This window comes from Chlorocebus sabaeus, chromosome 5 (genome assembly GCF_047675955.1).
Source record: "Chlorocebus sabaeus isolate Y175 chromosome 5, mChlSab1.0.hap1, whole genome shotgun sequence".
Classification (NCBI taxonomy): domain Eukaryota; kingdom Metazoa; phylum Chordata; class Mammalia; order Primates; family Cercopithecidae; genus Chlorocebus; species Chlorocebus sabaeus.
The window spans coordinates 68,342,547-68,367,027 of NC_132908.1; the positions used below are offsets into that span (position 1 = coordinate 68,342,547).

Consider the following 24,481-nt stretch of genomic DNA (forward strand, 5'->3'; position numbering starts at 1 on the left):
CCAAGATTGAGCCATTGCACTCCAGTCTGTGTGACAGGGCAAGACCCTGTCTCAAAAATAAATAAATAAATAAACAAACAAACAAATAAATAAATAAATAAAAAATGAACAAAAAGCAGCTCAAATTTATCTCCAGAAAAGTAGCTTTTCATCACCAGTTGTAATTTTTCTAATAGTTAAGATTGAAGTCACTGGTTCTTCCAACACTTTCTTGTTGTAGAAATTTTACTTTGTCCAGGGTGCTGCATTTGAGTGTGTGAATCACCCATTATGGGGGCAGAAGGGATCGTACTCTCTTGGTGCCTGTGAAGCTCGCCGCATTCTTACGTACAAGTTGGCAAGATTTCCTGTGGGATACTTGAGCCAGTTTATGTGATTGAGGACTTCAACCCCCCTCCCAGTTGGTGTATTTATGTTTCTTCTTCCAGCAAAGTACAAACGTGCTTCTGGATTTTTCACACATGATCAGTGAACACAGGACGTGTGCATGTCAGTATGTGAGCCTCAGGGCAGTGTCCCTTGATAGGAAGCACTCAACAGGGCCACTCTGGTATTTTCAGGATTGCGTGGAGTTCACGGCATTCTAACCATTCTAGCTCGTCAGTGTCTTGCATTCTGAGCTGGGCAAGGATGAGACATCCAAGCAAGACTAGAAACCATTATCCCGGCATAGACATCAGACAGAAGCAGTGTGGGTCAGAAAGGAGACAAGCAACATGGGCAGTTCCGAGATGTTTGTTGTGTGCCTGCCATGGCTCCAAGGGCCAGGTTTGGCTGACTGGGCTGGGGGTTGAGGACAGGTGGTGAGGAGGAAAAAGGAAGGACACGTAATCACAGGGACACATAAAGCACTCACATGACCTGAATTTCCTCCTTCAAAAGGGTGCTGGGTACATGGCTGGAGGAGACAAGCCTCAGGTTCTACATCTCTCTCTCCCCCCAACTAACTGGGTTACCTTGGGTCAGTCATTTAAGCTTTTGGGGAGAGTTTCCCTTGCTTCATGTGTACCCAATAAAAGAATTCCCTCTTCCCCTAAAATGAATCATTGGAAATGAAGGAGACGGCCTTTCTACACCAGGAGCACATTCATTCTGTGTTAGTCAAAAAGAGTCCACAGCTTTCATTACATTCCCAGGAGACTCAGAAACATGATGAGTTTTGTTCTTAGGTCGCCTTTAAGTCTTCCTAGCCACAGAAGCCTGGGGTCTGCCACCTGTCTGCATGACCTCTTCTATTCTGATACCCCAGACATGAATCCTTTCTGTGCCTGCCTCCTGGGGGCTCTTAGGCTGCCATGCTCTGGGATCAACACTGTGTCTACTAAAAACAACAGAGGACGTAATTTGGATGGTCTGACCATCTGATACACCAACTTACCGATGATATTGGCCAATGATAAGCCAGGTGACTTTGAGATACTGACAGGGAACTCGTCTGAAGAAATTTATTTTTCTGGCATTTTTTAATCTAGGGGAAAACCTAATTTGGGGTTCTCCCAGTAGACTGTGGTTTTTAATACAGACACTGGAGTTGTCTTGTGAAAAAGCCAGATACTAGCTCTGGCTCCATGTTCGTGACCTAGGGTGCTGTACAGGCAGGATGACCAGAGGCTATTACCTGAACCAGGGTTTGGCTTAACTTTTCCTGTCATAATTTAGTACATTTCTATAGTAACAATCTAGACCTTGTGGACTATACCATCTCTGTCACAGCTGTTCAACTCTGATGTTTCAAAAACATCCATAGACAGTATGTAAATCAATGGACGTGGCTGTGTTCCAACAAAACTTTATTTACAAAAAACAGACCGTGGGTTGAATTTGGCCTGTGGGCCGTAGTTTGCCAACCCCTGATCTAACAAGAGAAGGACACTTTAGAGAACAAAAGGGGAAACCTTTAACCTTGTGCCAGGAAAACCAGTGTTGCACTGGGAGGGCCCATGTGATCAGGATTATCAACATTCTGAAAAGCCACATGGCCGGGGCTGTTTGGGGGAGACAGGAATGGGTATCAGCTTGCTGTGCCTCTTCAAAGAACTGCTAGAGAAGGGTGCTCTGGGGAAAACAAAACACCTCTAAGGAGTCTCACAGTTGAAGACTACATTAGTCCATTACTGTACTGCTACCAAGAACTGCCCAGGACTGGGTAATTTACAAAGGAAGGAAATTGACTCACAGTTCTACAGGGCTGGGGAGGTCTCAGGAAACTTACAATAATGGTAGAAGGGGAAGCAGGCATGTCTTTCTTCACATGGCAGCAGGAAGGAGAAGTGCTGAGTGAAGTGGGGAAAAGCCCCTTATAAAACTTATCAGGTCTCATGAGAACTTAGTATTACAAGAACAGCATGGGGAAACCACCCCCATGATCTAATCACCTCCCACGAGGTCCTGCCCCCAACACGTGGGGATTACAGTTCAGATTACAATTCAAGATGAGATTTTGGGTGGGGACACAGCTAAACCATATCAAAGACTGTCCTGTTTGGCTTTGGAGATGTGTCCCCTGAAGGCATGCCTCTGCCTGTGACCAGGATGGTGTGGGCTGATGCCAGTGGTGGCTTTGAGTGGCTTATCCGAGGCATGTCCTTCTCTTTTGTCCCTCGCAGCACCTGCAGCAGCATGAGAGTGGTGTGGAAGGTGAAAGCTGCTACTACCACTGCGTTCTGTGCAACTACTCCACCAAGGCCAAGCTCAACCTCATCCAGCATGTGCGCTCCATGAAGCACCAGCGAAGCGAGAGCCTGCGAAAGCTGCAGCGGCTGCAGAAGGGCCTTCCGGAGGAGGATGAGGACCTGGGGCAGATCTTCACCATCCGCAGGTGCCCCTCCACGGACCCAGGTGAGTGATCTTGCAGGCGTGGGAGGCCCAGGTTGGGCCTGGGTGTTCACCTCCTTGAGGCCTCCTGAGGACTTCTGTTTGAGGGAGACGTTACTGATTTAGCTGGTCCTCATGTTCCTTACTGACTTCACAGGTGAGCCTTGTGTTTTGGAAGGAACGTGCAGGGATTGTTGCCTGCCTGCCTTTCTGTCTTTTTCTTTTCTTTCTTCTTCTTCTTTTTTTTTTTTTAAAGGAACTTGGCAGCACTTTTCTTGGAGGAAGGCTCAGTCTTAGGAAGGTCACAAGCTACTACCCAGGGAGCAGGCCAACAGAAGATATTCTCTATTCTAAGATTCTTCCAGTACATACTTTAGATTCAATTTATTGGTTCAGATTGACATAGCAAATGCTACATCGTGTGTCCTGCTCAGTATTAAGAGTAGACAATTTGTGTCCTCAAAGTCTGGTCAGTAAAATTGAACTTTAGAGAGGAATAAAACAAGTGCTTGTTATAAAAATTTCAGTTGTATTTGGGAGTGATTCTGGGTGCTTCTTGGGTCCACGCTGCTTGCTACTTCAATGTGTCTAGACCTTCTAGTGGGAGCTCGCCTCGTTTCTACCTCCCCATGTCTCCTCCCTGCAGCCATCTTTTTCCCCACTTCCCTCCCTCCACCCATGACTCCCCCTCCCACTGGGACTTCATTGGGTAGAATCACCTCCTCTTTTCTATTTTTTCAATCTTCCAGTCTCTTGTGCTTAACTTAGATGCACAAGACAGTCACTCGCCTCTTTCGAAATGAAAACTTTCCAAGAAAAGCTCTCCTTTCATCCTAGGTCCCATGCTCTCTCTATGACAGAATCTTCCAGATTCTTAAGAGAACCTTCTGACCTGCTCACCTCTATTCCATGGCTCAACCTCCTACAACCCATTTCCTCTGTCACCAAGCCGCTCTTGGGAGGGTGCCGCTGATCTTTGACTGACACAGCCCAGGATGCGCTGGGCCTGACTGTTTTCTTTTTGCAATGTTTGAAATTGTTGCCCAGCCCTTTCTTGAAGCTCCCTTGCCTTCCCTTGCCTTCCCTTGGCTTCCAGGGTGTTTTCCTCTTGTCCTCCGGCTTCCCTTGACAGTCTCCAAGCCTGACCCTGTCTGGTGGTTCTCAGTCTGCCCCATGTGCCTGGGCATCGGGCACTGTGGCCTGGTCCTCGGCTCTCAGCCTCTTGAGCTTTGATCTCCTGGTGCTGCCAGATGCTCTTGAACAGCTTTCTGGACGCCACTGGCCCCACCTCCCAGATGCTGAGCTTCCTGGACATCTCATTGGTCACACTTCCTGGACCCCTTGCTCACCACTCTCTCTGCCACACTTCTTTTTCCTTTTAATGACAGCTTGTCTAACAGCCTGGCCAAGCCAGAGACTTGAGGCCACTCCTGGTCCCTCAGTCTCCTGCAGCACCTTCTCAGCCATTCAGCCATCATGGGTGTGTGCAGCTTTAACCTTAATATAATAAAATTACATGTTTTTATAATTTTTAAATGCAAAAAGTTACATAAATTATATGAAGAAGAGCATGCCCCTTTCCCATCCCCTTTTCAAGGGGATCAGCTTTCGACTTTCAGATTTTTCTTTTGTTACTTATTTCCATGTTTCTCCTCGTGCTTCTACGACTGTATCTTGTTTTTAAGTTTTAGATGTTACCTCTTGACTTTCTACCTGGGCAGATGAGGATTTCACTGGTGTGCTGTTCCACAAACCCACCTGCGTACGCACCTACACCCATACCCCAACCACAGACTCACTGAGATGGCACACACACCAGCCCCAATACCTCATACACACACATTCTTGCACCTGTGCATACTCGCATGCACGCACGCGCACGCACACACACTTTCTCTGCATCCCACACATTCCGTCGACATTCACATACACGGCCCACAGACAAGACACCATATCCACATACATTGTATACACACACACACCCCCTATATATGCTCACACACCCACACAAGCCATATACTGCACCCACACGCCCCATCCACGTGCACCTCCCCCACATACACTGCACCCCCCACATGCAAACATCATAAACTCATAGACACTGTAGCCCCACACACCCCACACACACTGACAAGCACCCTCACTCTACCCTTACTCTACCCACAAATACACAGGCACTGGCCCGCACACGCCCGCACCCCCCATACCCCACTTGGACTCCCTCCCATTCCCCAACCCCCTCCACACTCAGTCCTTCCTCCCTCCACCTTCTATTATGATTAAGTAATAATTGGGGGTTATATTAATATTCAGTGTTTTCATTATTATAACTATAAATATTAATCGCAGCTGAGCCATGTAGAGTTTTATAATTTCATTTACCTTCTTGTATAACTTATTGTTTTCTCTGGTTTTCTAGGTACCTATGATTAATTCATGGCGAACCTTACTCTGCCAGAAGTAGACATTTCCTAATCTCTGAACGCTCTGCTCTATCAGTTTTTCTGTCAGCTTCCTTTCCTCCTGGAGGCTTCCCTCCTAAGCCCCTCCCCACCTGCTCCTCTCCGGATCATCCGACTGCTCCTTCGCTGCCTCCTCATAGAAATGAAACAGCAATTCCCAAATGATGGGATAGACCACAATTCAGGAATTTTTCTCCCAGCTAGAGTGGTCGAGGTTTCAACAGTCAGTAGGAATCGTTTGTTCAGGAAAGGGCTGTTGGGCGCTGGGGTAATTTTTGTCACTTGAAGGTCACTGCAAGACTGTCTCTTGCCATGTGTTTTTCAAATGCCTCTTCTGGTTAAAGTTGAAACACCTTAATTGGGGGAGCTTCTGCTTTGCCTCTGATCCAATCTGTCTGCATGGGAGCACTCTCAGGAGTGAGGGACGAGGACGGGCCTGAGGCTGAGGCCATTGGGCCATCTAGCTGTGGGGGAGCCCGTGCCCCACCCAGGGATTGTGGCCTCCGTTTGATCCGCTGCTCTGCATAAGTGCACTGTCGAGTCGTTCCCGGGATTCTCTTTCTTTCTACCAACACACCTAGACCTGTTTCTCGCTCAGGGTTTGTGTTTTGTTTGGGGTGTTTATGTGGCCAGCTCTGCAGACATCATTGTTTTAATCGTCTGTTAAAACCTGGTCCATTTCACCCCTCAATTCTTTCTTTCACTCTGCTCAGAATTCCTTTTGTATTAATGAGATGCCCACAGTAAACAGTGTACAACTGCCACTTCTCTGCCACTTCTCCCAGAGTCTGTGGCCTGGAACAAACAGTTCCCTGTTTTGGAATGTGGTGCTTCCGTGGATGCAGTCCGGCACCAGTGCCTTCGAGGTTCCTCTCATTTAGTGTGTACTAGGGGTTTTTCCCAGAGATGTGTATGAGCACCTTCAGTGAGATGATGGACTTCCCTTCTGTATTTCAAGATCCTTTGGGATTGGCTTTCACCTGGAGTCATGTTTTTGCTCTCTCCCCTGCTCCCTCCCCATGCCACACACTTCCCCTCCCACACACAGGCTCCAGTTCAGTCCATACTACTGATGACAAAAGGGACAAAGTATTACGTATTATTTCTTCATGTTGACATTAACAAGCACTTGGTTCTGTTTTAGGAACCACTTTAAGAAAACTCATCTTAAGATATATATCTTGCCTCTCCCCAGGGGTTGGCTCTTCAAAACTCGAAAGGATATCTTCAAGAGAGTGGACATTATGGACCTGGTAGAATTGAGACATTTAAGATGATCAATTTTAAATTTTGTAAACGTCAACTCTATAGACTATTCCCAACTCTGTCCTCTTTAACACAAGGGTCAGGACATGATTTTTCAGCTAGAAACATCATCCTGTGGCATCAGGAGCATTAGGAAGTCCTGGAGCACCTTTTAGGAGCCCCACCTGCCCTAACCAGAAGCTGCCCATCCATGGCTGTGCTGTCTCGAGTTGGAAGTTCTGGCTTTCTGTCATCATCCTGCTAAGTGATGACATTCCTTCTCCTTTCCTCTTCTCCTCTGTTGTCCACGTGCCACAGAATATTACACAGAACCCTTCAGGAATAACTCCCTGTCCCTTCTGAGTTCTGGACCTCATCCCCAGTCTCACTTCACCACCTGCGGGTATCTAGATGTCTCCTCCTAAGGCAGGAGGGGTGAACTCTACAATAGTTCCTGCCCTGTGGATGACAAAAAAAATATCATCTATTCCCAGTTTACCTGTTATTTCAGTCACTTGTTTGCCAGTCAGTCCAGTTCATCATGTAGCCTGCCAACCCATGTGAACCTGTGGGTCTGGAGGAAGCAGTCAAGGTAGAAGAAATAGCAAAGGTCTCCTCCGTCCCTTCAGAATTTTCTGGTAGCAGCCAGGATTTATATCTGCCATGACTGGCTACGTAACCCTGTGAGAGGCCTTGTGGTTGGGCACATACATCTAAGTCCTGCCCTGCACCAGAGGACGGAGCCTTGGCCACCAGCTGAGTGCTAACAGTTAGGCTGCTGTGCCCGTGTGGTCCTGCCGTGGTGGAGTTCTGCCCTTATGTCAGTGGGCAGGCCACGTCCTGTGTTAAATTGTCTTTGGTTCAGTGTGATGGTCTTTGTCGTTACACTTTTCCACCCTTACCCCACAATAGACACAAGCACGCATGCCCACTGGGCCTTCCTGTTTTAAAAATGGCTTGGAAATACATGTTTCAAAGACAGTAACTCACCAGGTGAGGTTCCTCTTCCAACCCCCACAATTTATTTTTATTGGCTTGAGTGTTTTTTCTGCAAGACCAAGTAGTCTCTGGAATTGGTTGGGATTTGGTCTCGGCATTTCATACTTACCCACCCATAGGTAGAAGCCACTCATCATCACTGGCCGTTGCCCTGGGCCGGAGCCCTGAGTTGCCGGCAGCCACCATTTGCTTCCCTAGTTGACCAGAAGCTCTTGAAAAATGGAGAGCTCTCAGAGGTGGGTTATGTAGAGGATCAGCTTCCCTGTTTGCTTATTTAAAAGGCATTTCTGGCTCCTGGGTGAAACTGTAGTTAATTTCATTCTATCAAGTGCCCTGGGCTTTGAGAACACAGGCCCTTTGTGTTTCTGCTGTCAGCCTTTCTCCTTCTCCTCCTCCTCCTGTTTTCTCTCTTACTCGCCTTGTCCTAAGTACTTTCTCTTTCACGTAGACATAGACCTCCAAATTTTACATGCATGTAATTAAGTTCAACAATTCTTTACTGATGACCGATTACATATAAGGCTTTTTCTGAGCTGGAGAGCATAGCTGGTCACTGATGCCTCCTCTGCACTCTCAGTATGGACACACTGATGACTAGACCAGCTCAGGCATTGGAAGTAACTGGACCCGGACTCAGTTTACAGAGGGCGCACGATGATTCAGAATTTAAGAGACTTGTTTTGCTTGGAGCAAAAAGCAGTATCTCCCTTTACAGATACATCTTTGGCATTCACAGTAGTGAATTTCTGGGGCCAGAGAGGTGCACACAGCTTGCCAAGTGACAGTGTGGTTTTGGTGACAGCCTTTAACTGCAGCACTCACTGGCCTCATTTGATGGATCATTTTTTAAACCAAGTTTCAGGGTGTTCTGCTTAACTTACACAGCTTAAAAGACCAAGAATATAGACTGTCTTCAGCTTTCTTACTTGGTTTTGTTTTTATTTTTCAAAGTTGGTGTAAGGCTGCTCTCTAAATATAAAGTATATCTTTTTTTTTTTTTTTGTAAATAGCTAAATTATATGCAATTTCAGTGTAATTTCTCTGATAGCACTAAAATATGTTGTGGCCAGCTCTGAATTTCTGAAATATTGTTTTTATAAAACCAGCACACCCATGCTTTTTTCTGCTTTCCTTTTTACTGTACTTCTTGTTGACCGGGCTTGGGGAAGGTATAGGAACTTAAAGTATTTTTAACTAGAGAAGTTAAATGTAAAAGTGTATCAAAACAAATGGGGGTGACTGAAATTTGAAGCGTTTATGGAGGCGTGGAGAACATATGACTTTATCTGTCTAAAGGACATTCCCTGATGAAGGACTGTTTGGACAGGGATTGTAAATTTCAGCATGCTTTTTAGAAAGATGCTTCACAATGCAAGGGTAAAGAGAGGTCATTATGTATGAACATGAAAAGAGAACATAATGTTGTTAAATGAAAAATGAGTTTACAGGATAACATAGGTTGATTCCTTTTTGTAAGTATTTTTCTTACAGCTTTTAAAATAATCATTCAAGGAAGGAGTTCGTGACTGGTGTCTGGCTGTTTTGGGGTGGGATGTATTTATATGGACTAACAGAATGTCAGATGTGTAGCAAGGGTTCAGATGGTGGTGGTGTTTGTTGATAGAGATTTTAGCAAAATCACTAACAGGCTACCAAGAAGTAAATCTTGATTGTCTTTTGTTCATGGAAGTGTTTTTTATTTGCCAGTATTTGTAGTTTGATCACTCTGTGATTCTCCTGCATTTTGCATTTACATAGAGAGGACAGGAGTAGTTCTCAGGGTGTACACTGTCTTGTTTTTCTGTTGGAACAGAGTTCTTGATTTGCCTTAATTAGTCCTCTAACAATCTACAAAGGTCAGTGCCAATTGCCTGTTCATTTACATTTGTAATTGTGATGGCTTCTGATTACATATTTTTTGTCTTAGTCCTTCCTAAGTACATGCTAGTGTGTCCTCCCCCACCCCCACTCCCCCAACACACACACCCCAGAGTGGTGTGAAGGCCAAAAATCTGACTCCTCATAGATGAAACCTTTGTAGCAACTGCCCAGCCTCACTGGAACTTCAGTGTCTGTTGTGGAAAGCCATCTTGGAGAGGCTATTGCTTCTAAGTTAGAGATATAATGAAGCCAGAATCAGGGAAATTACGTCGATACCAGGCAAGAAATCCGAGAGCCATTATCTAGGAGCCTTGTTGAACTGAGTAATTAAGGGCAATTAAACTTTTCTGCTTGCTCTCTGCAAAATATGCTAATGATCTGGTCTGCTGGAAGGTGGACATACGCAGTGCTGTTTCACTGCTATCAGCCGCTGCTGGCCTGTAAGGTCTCCTGGAGAAGGCATGGCATCACCAGGATGGACAGGTGGGCAGTGGGTTGAGTGTGCAGCCTCCCACCCAGCCTCCCATGTCCTGGCTGTCTGTTCCAGGACTTGCACCTCTTCACCAGTTACCTAGACCCGGCTGTAGTGGCCTGGGCTGCAGTGATTCATATTCACTCATTCTTTGATATTCTAGACCCATCATTCATTCGTTGCGTTATTTTTCTGAGATGATGAGCTCCCAGGGTTTTGTGCGTGTTGTTTCAGCATGTGACATTGTGGCATCGGCCGTACACTGCCCTTCTTGTTAGTGTTGTTCTTGGTCAGGGTCTCCAGGCTGTCTTCCGTGCTATGTTCATGAGTGGGTGGTAGTGCATGCCTAATGCTGCCCGCTGGGAGAAGCAGTGATACTGTAGCCTCTCACTGCTAAGGAGGTTTTTTTTTTTTTTTTTTTTGGCACAGCAAAAAATAAAAGGAAAAAGGGGTACCTGCTGGTGGTTCCTGGAATTAGGAGAGACAATATATGGGTGTGTTTGTATGTTGAGGGGTGAGCATTGGGCAGGGGGTTCACTGTTTATGGATGTGAGCATGTGAGAGACCCCGTTGGCTTGTCAGAGCCCAGTGACATGGGGACCCCCAAGGGAGCCACAGGACATCATGTCACACCAAGTGTTCTTTTTGTGAAATCTTTATTTTCAAACATCCCAAGTCACCTTCAAAAGGTGTATCCAAGAAACTTGACAATTTGAAACTGCCCTAGAGTGAATGTGGACAGCTAGCCAGTGAGTGGGTGTTTGTGCTGAGGGGAGTTGGGGGTTCTGTCCCTGGATTTCACCGGAGGGGAGCGACGTTCTAAAGCCGACTGTAGCAGAAAGTTGCAGCCATCCTCTACTGTCTCCTGCCGTGTGTGCAGACCCCTGCCATATGGATCCCCCATCCTAGCCTCTGGAGTTCACACTTTCTCCATTGCCTGAATGGATGTTTCCAGAGAAATAACAATTTGTACCTGTACCGTCTTTAGTAACGTCCAAAGAATCCATTTCTAGGGCTACTTACATCCTATATGAAACTTGTTCCCGACCTTGGTAGGGGCCAGGGAGGAAATAGAACATGCATCTATCTCTCTGCGTACAGAAATAGCTCAAAGGCTTTTTCTCCGAGTCACAGATGTTAAGGAACCCCCTTCAAACTGTGACCCAATTATAAGAATTATGGTTCCAAATTATTTTTTTCAAACATTGACGAGCAGTGGAAAGTTTTGTGGCCTCACAAATCACTCTAAGCACTACCCATACCTCCCTGGTTCCTGGGCTTTCAGATCCCCTGAGAGCCACAAGGAAGCATCTCAAAATTCTCTGTTAATGCTAAATAAAATTTTAAATCCAGTTTCTGCATCATACTAACCAGATTTCAAGTGCTTAATAGTGCCATGGGGCTCATGGTTAACCTAGTACAGATTTCTAGAACAGTTCAGAAAGTTCTGTTGGACCATGCTCAGCTCCTCCTCACTGGGTTTCCTCAGACTTCTGGTAGACCCAGACTAGGTTTGGGCGACATTTTCCTTAATCTTTTTTGGCTTGCATTTTGGAGAAGTGTGGTTCCCGCCAGCCTGGATGGGGTACATGTTTTCTTACTGATCTTTCTTTCTGTTTCACAGTTTTTCTCAGTATGGGAGAAACGTCTTCAAATAAGCATTTAATTTTGCATTTTGCCACTTATGTCTTATTCCATTAGCAGTTTTGAGGGACTTTGAAAGGACTTTGTAAAGATGTGTTTTTCAGAGTGGATGTTAAATGGCTTTTTATCATTTTATACCTCAAGACTATCTTGAGACCTTTTGTGTATATGTTAATGAAAGGAGCCATTTATTGCTTTTAAAATATCTTTGACCTCTGCTCTAATTAGAATATCAAAAATCAGACAGTGTGTGATTTTCTTGGTACAGGGCCATCTGTTGTTTCAACCCAAAATTTTATCCACAATTGTCATATTATAAAGTCAAAAAAGAATGTGTGTATTTTTCACCCCCCATTTCCATTGGTTGGCTTAAACAAAAGAATTGTATTTTCTCACAGTTCTGGAGGCTAAAGGTGCAAGATCCAGGTGCCGGCAGGTTCGGCTTCTCCTGAGGCCTTGGTCTCATACAGCCTTGTCTCTGTGGGAGTCCCCCTGGTGTCTCTCTCTATGATTAGGACATACCAGATAGATTGGATTGGGGTCTACCCTAAAGGCCTCATGTTAACCTAATCACCTCCTTGAAAGTCTTGTCTCCAGTCATAGCCACATCCTCAGGTACTGGAGGTTGGGACTTCAACCTAGGATGCTGGGGGGAACCACAGTTCAGTCTATAACCCGGACTTTCTGATATCTGAGGCCAGTTTCTTGTTTCCTTTTCTATGGTTACTTTGGGTGGGGCAGGAGGGTAGGACATAAAGGTGGTGGGAGAGATGAAGGGAGGTCATGGAGATCCTGGAAGTCGCCTCGGGCAGAACCTTCAGCGCCCACCAGGCCTTCTCTGGCTTCCTGCTCTCAGCACACGGTTCTCAGTGCTGGCTTTGGTATGGGATTAACTACTGTGACCACTGGAAGGGGAATCCGAATGAAGCTGGAAGTGCTCAAAGACACTCATTAGGACAGGAAAAGGGGTCAGAGCCATGAGTCCTCTGAGCCCATTTTACCATGACTCTTTCCACAGCCCTCACTGAAACCTCCCTGCTGGCAAACACCAAGAGGACTGACAGCCGGCCACATAAAGGTTCTTGTGCCTGTGAAATTTGATGGTCTTAGCATCGAGAAAAGCTGCCTTTGCTGAGGGTGCTCCTTCAGGCTGGCCTGTGTTAGGCTTCTTTTGGAGGGATTTATAGAAATAGAAACTCCTTGGCTGGGCGGGGTAGCTGACGCCTGTAATCCAGCACTTTGGGAGGCTGAGGTGGGCAGATCACTAGAGCTCAGGTATTGAAGACCAGCCTGGCCAACATGGTGAAACCCCATCTGTACTAAAAATATAAAAATTAGGCAGGCGTGGTGGCAGGTACCTGTGATCCCAGCTTCTCGGGAGGCTGAGGCAGGAGAATTGCTTGCACCCGGGATGTGGAGGTTGCAATGAGCAGAGGCTGCACCACTGCACTCCAGCCTGGGCGACAGAGCAAGACTCCATCTCAAAAGAAAAAAAAGAAGTATAAACCCCTCCCTGCTGCCCCCTGCGCTTTTAGAACTAAGCAGATCTCACTAGGCTTGTATGTGGTGTTGGGTGGCCCTGGTGTTTGTGCTTTGGTTGGGGTAGATGCTTCCTAGGGTCTTACACTTTTCTATGACCTGTTACAGTATAGAATTCAATACGGTGCCAGTTGATTGATTGGACTTCCATCCAAAGGATTCAGTTGCTGGAAGCACCTGAAGGACTTTTTATTCCTTGGTTTTTCCTTACCCCGTGTTATATACTCCAGGCTAGACATGATAGAAAGATCCCAGTGTGTATATTGTTACCCTTTGTAGCTTTCATTTGGAGCCCGTCCTTCACTTGCGCCTCCAGGGCAAGTCACATCCTGCTTCCCAAGGCTGGTCTTTCCCAGATTGAGCCTGTGATGCAAGCCCCGAGGGCAGCCTCCACAGGGCCATTCCTGTCCTGCATGAGCGTAAAGCAAAGGTGAACTCGGACCTTTCCTGGCAATCCTGGATGTCTCAGGTCGCTAGGTTCCCATTGCACCAGCCCATCTGTCTCAGTGCCATGTTGCCAGTGGCTGCTGTATTGGATGTGCAGACAGAAGCCATTTCCTTCCCTGTAGAATGTGCCTGAGGACAGGGCTGCTGTAGACAGCAGCAGAGTAGGGACTTGGTGCTGAGGCCCAGGACCCAGGGCTGTGCCTCTACTCGCTGCGTCTCGCCTCCTTGCTGCGCGCTGACAAACTCATCCATGGGACAAGTAGCACTTTGCCCGAGGGGTAGGATTCTTTGTGTCTAGAAAACAAAGCAGTGTGATCCATCGCTGGATTCTCTCCAGGATAGAAATGAAGAAATCCTAAGACTGAGGTGAGCAAAGAGGCAGCAGTTCTCTGTGACTCTGCACACTCCAGAGCGCGTGCCTCTGGTTACTCTGAGAAGTGGGAACAGTTTGGATGGTTTTCCTAATGTCCAAAGCCCTGTGTGATTTTCTTGTGTGAGTCCATTTCAGAAGCATTGAGAAACCCCACAGCATGGAGGGCAGCCCTGATCTGATTGGCCCTGGCAGGGGTCCTCACTGGAGTGGCTTCTAGCCTGTCACCGGCAGTGGCACCAGTGAAGTGTGTGTGTGATGAGGATGTGGCCTGGCCATCTGCTGTGCAGCCCTGAACCCAGCCCATATGTTTTTATGGCAATAACTGGGATTTTGTAGTAGGTGTCAGCTGGACTTTTGGTTGGTGAGTTTTTTTGTTTTTTTGTAGAAACAGGATCTCTTCACAGGCTGGAGTACTGTGGCACAATCATGGCTCACTGCAGCCTCCCATCTCCTGGGCTCAAGTGATCCTCCTGCCTCAGTCTTCCAAGTAGCATAGGCATGCACCACCACGCCTGGCTAATTTTTTTATTTGTTGACAGGGTCTCACTATGTTGCCAGGGCTGCTCTTGAACTTCTGACCTCAAGTGATCCTCCTGCCTCAGCCTCCCAAAGTTGTGATTTGCCCTGTTCAGGTTTACAGGTCCACTATAATTCAGGTGTGAGTTGCCTCCTTCGCCACTCAACCCGTGGCCCCAGTTAAGGGGAGCCCCTTCGGGCAGGGAGTAGAGGTGCCATGTCTCCAGCAACCTTGAGTACAGGGCTGACTGCAAGGAGGAGGGGTCTGAGTTGACCTGAACTTTGAGGAATCCATGCACGTGCTTGTCTGGGATCAGCATAGCGCTTTGGGGCTCTCTGTTTTAGCCCAGGGATCAGAAGATTTTTTTCCTAAAAACTAAATCCTTTCCTAGTGACTCACTGCCCAAGTATGAAACACAGGAACGACTTTTGTCCTTTTAACTTGAGGACGAGTCGTCTCTACTACAACATAAACACCAGACACGAAGAATGAGAAACTAGCTGTGCTCAGGGTGTGTGCTATGATGACTAAGGCAAATTGAGATTCTCCTCCTACACTGGACCCTCTGATGCGTAGTCACTTTCTGCAGACCGTCTTCATACTGAAGACCGTGATGTTTATTTCCACAGTAAGAATTTGATCTCACTCTTAGATATTGTAACAACAACAAAAACCTACACAGTGCCTTAACACCTTTGTTCTCTTGGTGGCCCCAGTGCTGCGTGTCCAGAGGTCATTATCCCATTCTTGAGGGCTGATGACCTACTTCTGATTTCCATGTCTAGCTGGCCTTTGACAGACAGGCCTGATCGAATTCTGCAGCCATTTGATTCTCTGAGGACCTGTGCCCAGACCCCAGGCGGATCTGGAGACTTCCTTAGAACACATAAGACCGGGGAGATTTGTGCCATACTGGGCTGTTTTCTCTGGGCTTTGCTTTAATCAGGAATGTAGACTGTTTTTTGGTTTTGGTAGATGGCATGCAGGGGCAGGGCTTCCAGTCATTTCTGTAAGGCATTATTACAGGGCTAATTGGGAAATAGTGATTCTTTTTCAATAGCTATTTTGGAATCACCCCCCTTTCTCCCCCGCCAAGTCCCTGTTCCCCTTGGGATTGTCAGGCTCACGTTGAAAGACCCCCAGAGGGAAGGATGTTGGCATATATCATAGATATCTGGAAAGAATGTTTCAACCACACCTGGCTGCCGTGTGTGAGGACAAATTTAATTTATTTTAAAATTCTGGCCACAGGCAGCTTTTTCTGTTTGTTTCTTTAGGGGGGAAAAAAATTGAAAAGCAGCAGCAAGCTATGGTTCACATTTGTTTTCTTCCAGATTGGACCAGCCAGCAGAAGAGAGATTATCTCTAAAGGATATGAAAGGTTTAATCATTTTAATTTTGTTTTTATTAAAGTTTATCATAACTTTTTTTTTTCAACATGCCTGGGTAGAACAGAAGGAGAGAAGAGGAGGTAATATAAATATACTGAAACCCCCAAGCATTTGGTTAATAAAACTTTCCAACGGGCGATGCCTCTTGGGGAGGAAGTGGTTGGATGGCTGGGGATGGCGGGCTGACTGGAGAAGGCGGTGACTGTGCTGAATCGTGGCCAGCATCTTGCAAGCTTCCTGTCCAGTTCCAGCAGACACTTGTGGGAGCTCAGAGCTTTCATGAAACGGAATGAGAAGAAGCTCTGACTGTGGGCTTATTCCATCATGTTTCTCAAGCAAGACTGAATCCCTGAGCCATCTGTGGCTGAAGAAGTCTGAATTTACAGAGAACAATAAAATTTGCTTCTATGAGATTCTTCCGCCCCTACCATCTCAGTGAAATATTTGAACCCGGATATTTTGAAAACTTGCTTTAGGCCAAAACCTCTGAAGTTGCATGTGTGCACGTGTGTTTTATGAAGCGGTGAAGTTGGGATAAAAATAGCCTTGGTTTTTGGATAGAAAAACTATCCTGTAAATTATGATGAAACTGAGTAACTAGGATGCTAGATTAACAGGACTTTGGGCTCCTTTTCCCTTTGGGACAGAAAAATAAGCTCATTTCAACATTAATTCAATTGTCAAAAATCACCTGGGCATGGGCTGGAGTTATCATCACAGGTGTTCAGTGCGGCCTCCCGTCTTCCAGGGCTGTAAAACTCGGCAAAGGCGTGACTGTTTGGAATTCCAGTCCTGGGACCGGGCAGGATGTTGCATCACCTGATAATCGTGAAATTATCTTTACCATTATGTTCTTACAAAGGCTTGAAATTTGACTTGCACATTTTAGACATCGTTTTAAGCAGCAGGATTAAAGCACTGTCATCTCGTTATACCTGACTTAACCTGGCAGTTCAGTTAACCCTATACCAGTCTGTAAGTTTTTGGCTGCATTAGCGTTTGCAGTACTTTCTACCGCATTTTTATGGGCGGAATGGTTTGTTCATCAAGGAGAAGTGGCTCTTCTAGTGAAAGCTGCAACTCCAGTTCCTTGAATGAAGTAGAAACTCACTAAGGCTTTAACTCAGCCATGTGAGCAATGACCTGGCTGTGTAGATAGTCACATGTTTTATGAAGTTTCCCTCAGGGATTGCCAGGGCATCTGGGCTGTGCCTCCTGGCATAGAGGGCTTCCAAGAGGAGCCACATTGGATCTGCAGCCTCCCTGCAGGGCTGGGCTCACAACGAAGCCAGGTTTCCCCACTGAGAAAGGGACCCAGAGCCCAGTGGCTGCCCCCAGTCTGCAGGGATCTGCCGTGTTCGGTCAGCATGTGTTCCAGGTGGAAGGGCGGCCAGGCCACCTTACTGGCCTGTAAGTTTGGAATTCTTCTATGGGAGTCACGTGAGCCAGTAAGGGGCAGTTTTCTTGGTTCCTCTCAGCTTAAGTTGTGTGAACACTAAAAAGGAACAGACACTGGCCCATATCATTCTCTGTGGGCTTCTTGATGGGAGCACAGCATCAACAGGTTAGGCTTTCAGAGGAAGAGAGACCTGACACCTCTCCCGTCCAGGACTTCTGTCCCGGGTTGGACTGGATGACCCCAGCAGTTGTGGTGTGTAAGTTTGGTCCTTGTTTTTGAAGCTGTATCATAGGTTATGAAGACAGCAGAAGGTGGGAAAACAAAAAATTATTCTTCTGTTTCACACCACTCAGCTATAGATCATAGAAACACTCCAAAGTGGCTTCAGTGAGTTAGGAGGGCGTGGTGTGGTAGCTCACACCTGCAATGCCAGCACTTTGGGAGGCAGGAGGAACCCTGGAGCCCAGAAGTATGAGTCCAGCCTGGGCAACATGGTGAGACCCTGTCCTAAAAAAAAAAAAAAAAAAAAAAAGGTTTCATTTTTCCTTATATAAGCAGCCTTGGGAGGAGGGCAGTCATGTGCAGAAGCGAAGGTTCCACTGAGTCAGCAGACACCCCTTTCCTTCTATCCTTCCATGTAGCCATTCTTACCAAGCACTTGTTGGCTCTTTCATCTGAGCTCCAGGGAGGAGAAAGTGGGGCTGGTGAGAGTGCATGCTCCACCGTAGACCACCTCTTTAAAGTTTCCTCCAAAGCCCCATCTACTTGCTTTCTCCTACATCTCATTGGCTGGGACTGCATCATATGACTGTCCTCAGGCACAAGAGACAGCATTTTTTGGGTGAGGGTATTGTGCTTTGAATAAAGTGAGTGTTCGGTTAGCAAGGAAGTATGCTTTTTACGAAGGCTATTAGAAATGTCAGCCATATGTCTTTTAAAAGATAAGAAGATTAAGTAAACTGTGTTATGATTATGTGGTGGAAATCTGTGTAGCCATTAAGAATAATGTTCTTGATTAATATTTAAGGATATGGAAGCAAGCTCCCTAGACTGAGGGGTGGGTAGCAAGACCCTAAACCACATATAATTGTCACAATTTCCTTGAAAATATCTATACGTAGACAGCACTGATTATGGACAATTTTTATTGTCTTCATACTTTTTCTGTTTTCAAGATTTTTGAAAATAGGCACTTAGGCTTTTATGATCAGAAAAAAGTGGGCGAACTTGAAGTGTAAGGAGTAGAGAACCTGGTAATTACTACCTCGTATATGAACTATACTTGATGGAAAAAATAAAATGAGTAATAAAAGGGAAAATCTATAAACATGTAGAGATAATGGAATGATGACGAGTAGCTGAGGTGGTACGGATTCATCGAGAACAAATCTCATACTAATAAGATAAAATGAAAGAACGTACGTGAATTCTCACTGAAGAGAGAAGTCGTGCAAATGCAAATTTATATTCTGGGGCCTCTAAATGTGCAGCAGAAACATTTGCCATTTTCTCCAAGCTTGCTTTTTGAAGTCACTCAGAGACATTCTTTTCCCTTCATTCTTGCATTGGAAACATTGGGGCATGTTGAGCTTTGCAGCTGTTTATTAAACATCTGTTGTTAGTTGTAAATACTGGTTGCTGTGAGGGAATATAAAAAGAACAGAAGAAATGAGCCCAGTCTATGATCTTTTGGAAGGATGTGAAAAATACGCCCATTGAAGGTTAACAGGGTTCAAGGTGGTCCATGGTGAGCACCAGAGTAGAACAGGAAGTAAATACTCTGGGCCTTCGAGATGGTCCATGGTGAGCACCAGAGAGTGGAACAGGAAGTAAATACTCTGCCTTCGAGATGATCCATGGTGAGCACCAGGGAGTGGAACAGGAAGTAAATACTCTGGGCCTTTGAGATGGTCCATGGTGAGCACCAGAGAGTGGAACAGGAAGTAAATACTCTGGGCCTTCGAGATGGTCCATGGTGAGCACCAGAGAGTGGAACAGGAAGTGGATACTCTGGGCCTTCGAGGTGGTCCATGGTGAGCACCAGAGAGTGGAACAGGAAGTAAATACTCTGGGTCTTCGAGGTGGTCCATGGTGAGCACCAGAGTGTGGAACAGGAAGTAAATACTCTGGGCCTTCGAGGTGGTCCATGGTGAGCACCAGAGAGTGGAACAGGAAGTAAATACTCTGGGCCTTCGAGGTTAAGGAATTCCTGGGCTGAATGATGGAGAAGCTCTAAGGAGAGGGTTAGGCTGAACCTGGAAAGATAAATGGATAGAGGCAGAGGAAGAGGACCCTGGGCTCTTGTGGGAGTGTGGGACTCTGGTCGGGAGCCAATGAGCAGGCCATTCTGCCTAAAGAGAGGATCTTGGGTAGGGCCAAAAATTGGAATCCCATTTGCTTCCATCTTTGGGAAGTCTAGTTTCGCCCATCCCCCGGCCCATACCCCTCCACCCCCACCCCGCCCCGTCTTTTGAAAGACGAGTAGGTGAGTGTGAATATCATAGATTTATTTAAAACAAATACCCGGCTGGGCAAGTGGCCCATGCCTGTAATCTGAGCACTCTTGGGAGGCCGAGGCGGGCGGGTCACTTGAGGTCAGGAGTTTGAGATGAGCCTGGCCAACATAGTGAAACCGCTTCTCTACTAAAAATACGAAAAATTGGCCAGGCATGGTGGCGTGTGCCTGTAGTCTCAGGTACTCAGGAGGCTGAGGCACGAGAGTTGCTTGAACCTGGAGATGGAGGTTGCAGTGAGCCGAGATCTCCCCATTGCCCTCCAGCCTGGGTGACACAGTGAGACTCCGTCTCAAAAAAAGCAAGAAACAAATACATGAAAACTCCTATTTTTCTTGTAATCTGCTAAACAAATTGAGAACCTAGAGAGTGCTTTCACATGTTGAATTCTGACTAAAAAGAAAGCCTTAAAGATGGGAATAATATGTTGATTTGGGGGCTATTTGTATTGGAGGGGAACTGCAAGTGCTGATAGAAGCTCTGTTTTCATTGAACATTTTCCTTAATATGGAAACAATAAGTAGTAAATGAAATTTACATATGATCTGAAGTATGTGTAATACGTATAATTGCAAACTGCTTAAGAATACAAAATTATATAATTGGACTGAAGGTTATTTTATTTTCAATTTGTAATTCCTTAAAAATTTTTAAAATTTTGGCCAGGTGTGGTGGCTCATACCTGTAATCCTAGCATTTTGGGAGGCTGAGGCTGGTGGATCACATGAGGTCAGGAGTTCAGAACCACCCTGGCCAACATGGTGAAACCCCATCTCTATTAAAAATTAAAAAAAAAAAAAAATAAAGCCTGGTATGGTGGTTTACACCTGTAATCCCAGTACTTTGGGAGGCCGAGGCGGGTGGATCACAAGGTTAGGGGATTGAGACCATTCTGGCCAACATGGTAAAACCCCGTCTCTACTAAAAATACAAAAATTAGCTGGGCATGGTGGCGTGAGCCTGTAATCCCAGCTACTTGGGAGACTGAGGCAGGAGAATTGCTTGAACCATTGAGTTGGAGGTTGCAGTGAGCCAAGATCGCGCCATTGCACTCCAGCCTGGCAACAACAGGGCGAGACTCTGTCTAAAAAAAAAAAAAAAATTAGCCAGGCATAGTGGCTACTTGGGAGGCTGAGGCAGGAGAATCACTTGAACCCTGGAGGTGGAGGTTGCAGTGAGCCGAGATTGCGCCATTGCACTCCAGCCTGGGCGTCAAGAGCAAAACTCCGTCTCAAAAATAAATAAACAAAATGTTGATATAATTTCAGACTTACAGAAAAGTAATGTACTTTACATAGTAAGAAAATTTTCTCACCTGCATTCCCCAAATATTATTAGTATTTTACCACATTTCCTTTTTTGACTTCTCTCTGGCATTCGCACTCCCAGTCTTTCCATAAATGTGGAGAATAAATAGAAATAATACACATTGCTATTTTTTTGGAACCCCTTCAGAATAAATTTCAGACATGGTGCCCCTTGACATCAAAATAAGTTCGTGTCAGTTTCCAAAAACAAAGATATTTTACATAACCACAGAACAATCATCAAAATCAGAGAATTAACATTGCTGTAAAACTATTAGCTTATTATAGTTCTTATTCAGATTTTCCTAATAATATCCTTTGTATGAAAAGAATATCTTAGATCACAAGGTATATTCAGCTGTCTTCTTTCATATTCCTTACTTTTTTTTTTTTTTTTTTTTGAGACAGAGTCTGGCTCCTTCACCCAGACTAGAGTGCAGTGGCACGATCTTGGCTCACTGCAAGCTCCACCTCCTGAGTTCACGCCATTCTCCTGCCTCAGCCTCCTGAGTAGCTGGGATTACAGGCACCCACCACCACCGCCCCACCCCCAGCTAATTTTTTGTAGTTTTAGTGGAGACAGCATTTTGCCGTGTTAGCCAGGATGGTCTTGATCTCCTGACCCCGTGATCCGCCCGTCTCGGCCTCCCAAAGTGCTGGGATTACAGGCGTGAGCCACCGCACCCGGCCGTTTTGTTTTGTTTTTTTTTTCCATTTTGTTTTGTTTTGTTTTGTTTTGTTAAAGACAGGGTCTAGCTCTGTAGCTCTGTCACCCAGGCTGGAGTGCAATGGCAAGATCTTGGCTCACTGCAACCTCTGCCTCCTGGGCTTAAGTGATCCTCCCACCTCAGCCTCCTGAGTACCTGGGACTACAGGCATGCAACACCATATCTGGCTAGTTTTCATATTTTTTTAAGAGATGGTGTCTCACCATGTTGTCCAGGCTGGTGTTGAACTCCTGGGCCTTCCAAAGTGCTGGGATTACATCTCACCTGGCCCGTATTCTTTCATCTATCATTGTTCCTCAGTCTTGCCCTTTTCTTCTGTGACCTTGACATGTTCGAAGAGTGTAGGTCAGTTTTTCTGTCAGGTATCTTTCAACTGGGTTTGTGTGGTGTTTCCTTATGATTAGAATCAGGCTGTGTATTTTGGTAGAAATGCCAAAAAGGAAAGTGTGTTCTTTCTCGTATATTGTTTCATGAGATACATGATATTGATTTGTCTCTTTATTGCAGGCATCAGCTTCGGTCAGTTAGTTATGGTGGTTCCTTCTAGGGTTATCCATTCTCAAGTTTCTATTTTTCCCTTTGTGATTAATGAGAAGCTAGTGAGGAGATACTTGGAGATGATTTAATAAGGAGTTGAATTGTTTAAATGAGATTATTTTGAAAAAATAGCTAATAAAAATCAATAGGGAGAAATATTTGGCAAATGAAAGTGGTGGCCATTAAGGATTATTTTTAGCCTGAACTCTCCTTCCCAGTTCTCCAGATGATTAGGAAATTCAGCAGGCCAGAACTTCAAAAAGACTAGGAAGAATTTTCCAAAATGTCACTGATCGCTGATGGTGTAAATGAGGGACGATGGCTTTGGGAAATGGACAAAGAAACTATTATAGAATAAGAAGGAAGATCTTGTGTTACCTTGGCCAGGGCCTGAGTAATAGGGTCTTAGGAATGTGAAAGTTGGTATTATGATAAATTGTAACTTATTTCTAACTCCTCTTTTATTTAAGAAAAAAACAAAAACAAAAACAAAACACTTTTAGCTCTCATCGGTGTGTTCGGCCATAACTGATTCTCTGGTTGGCGAGGGCTCTGGCTGGCTGGTCCTTGATGGATGATGGCAGAGGGGTTGGTAACTGTGCAAGAGCGGATGGAAGGGAAAGTGAGGGCTCCAGGGCCAGGCTCGCTGTTTCGCATTTCTAGTCTCCCCCGTATTTTTTAAATGTAAGACCTGGAAATAGCATTTGATGAATTTTCCATTTTCTCTACTAAAACTATTAAAAATTTGAAGTCCTTCCTGCCTTCCTTTCCATCCCCTCTCCCTTATCTGAAGGAAATGAATGAGAAGTCAGATGTTTGCCCTGGGATGGCTCAGAAAGCATAGTCTCATCTTCACCTTTCACCCTTTTTCTGTTATTTGGATTTTGGAAATACAGCCTACTGATTTTTCTTCCTCTCGTGTCAAATCATCGTCAGCTTTTTCTCCTGTCCATTCTTAGAATTCCTGCCAAGCCCCATTCTTCCTTTCCTGAGGTAATTATTCCTGCTTTCATCTCCAAAGCTGTACGTACAATAGGGTCGTTTCTCACGACTCCTGAGGTGAACAGGGCTATTGAGCCCTTGGGCCTGGAGAAGCAATCAAGGTGGAGGTGCAGAAGGTGACCAAGAGGCTCTGTGTGCCTGAGGAATCTCGCTGTCTAACAGAAGAAGATTCCTAAGAAGCCTGTGGATGTGGACACTGAAAACTGAAGATCTCCCAGTGTGTAAAGGTCATGGGATGTAGTTGTAGCCAAAGATAGAGCGCGAACAGGTGGAGGGGGAGAAGCAAGAGCCGATGGGCGCTAAGGACTTTCCCCTCTGGGGAGTGCGGAGCCCTGAGATTTGGGGGATCTGATAAAGTCACCTGATGTCTCCTTGTTTTAGAGGGTAAGACTGGCTCCCTGGCAGAAGATGGAGGAATGTGAAGGAAAGCTTACATAAGGTGAAAGATGCCAGAGGGTCTAGGTTAGAGTGAGACACTTAATGCTGTGTTTAGGTGGTTCCACCTGGGAGGAATGGGGAAGAGAGCAGGTAGGGATGATCTGAGGATGTGACCTTGGGCCTTGGTTGGGTGCTGATTCTCCAAGTGGGAGAGAACAAGATGAGGGGCAGGAATGGGTAAGAGGGGAGGGTGAAAATGATGTTATCATCAAAACCACACATACCTCCCTCATTCCCCACTTTTCTAAATGAATATAGCAGAGAATCTGTACCGCTGACTTTTGCACACAATTATATTTATGTATTGTTTATGTATCTCATTATTCCAGAAAGATTGGATAGCCTCATTTGGCTGATTATTTAATGTTTGCTTACTATTCATCCCTAAAATTGTAAACCTCTTGGGGCAGGGGTCATGTCTTACATTACTTCTGTCCAGAATCTATCCCATTGATCAGTGGCTCAGTCAGTTCCATGCTTCCTTGGGCGCCATCTTGCCAGAGCCCCGTGGGTTCCTTGGCAGACTCTGTGCGGCTCTTGCTATTGTCACTATTTTTTTGCCTCCACAAACACCCTTTTCAGTGATTGGTGAGAACTTTCCAGAAAAACCGACTCAACTGGTTGGTGCAGTGACCAGAGGTATCATTAGAAGAGGAAAGCTGCCACCTTAAGAAAATAGTGCCTGGGCACACACAGGCATCCCTTTTTTTTTTTTTTTTTTTTTTTTTTTCTGTCAGTCTACTCTGTGGGTTCGCTACTTTTCGCCTTGGCTA

The 24,481-nt window shown here is 45.6% G+C and overlaps 1 protein-coding gene across 6 annotated transcripts in view; it reads left to right on the forward strand.

The window, feature by feature from the left end:
- ZFHX3 (zinc finger homeobox 3) overlaps nucleotides 1-24,481 on the forward strand; it is a 276,330-nt gene that overhangs the window by 167,817 nt on the left and 84,032 nt on the right. For all 6 annotated transcript variants that reach the window (XM_038007954.2, XM_073015531.1, XM_038007955.2 and 3 more), the window contains one exon: nucleotides 2,607-2,838. In XM_038007954.2, the coding sequence (XP_037863882.2) occupies nucleotides 2,607-2,838 (232 nt within the window). The remainder of the gene's footprint in view (nucleotides 1-2,606; nucleotides 2,839-24,481) is intronic.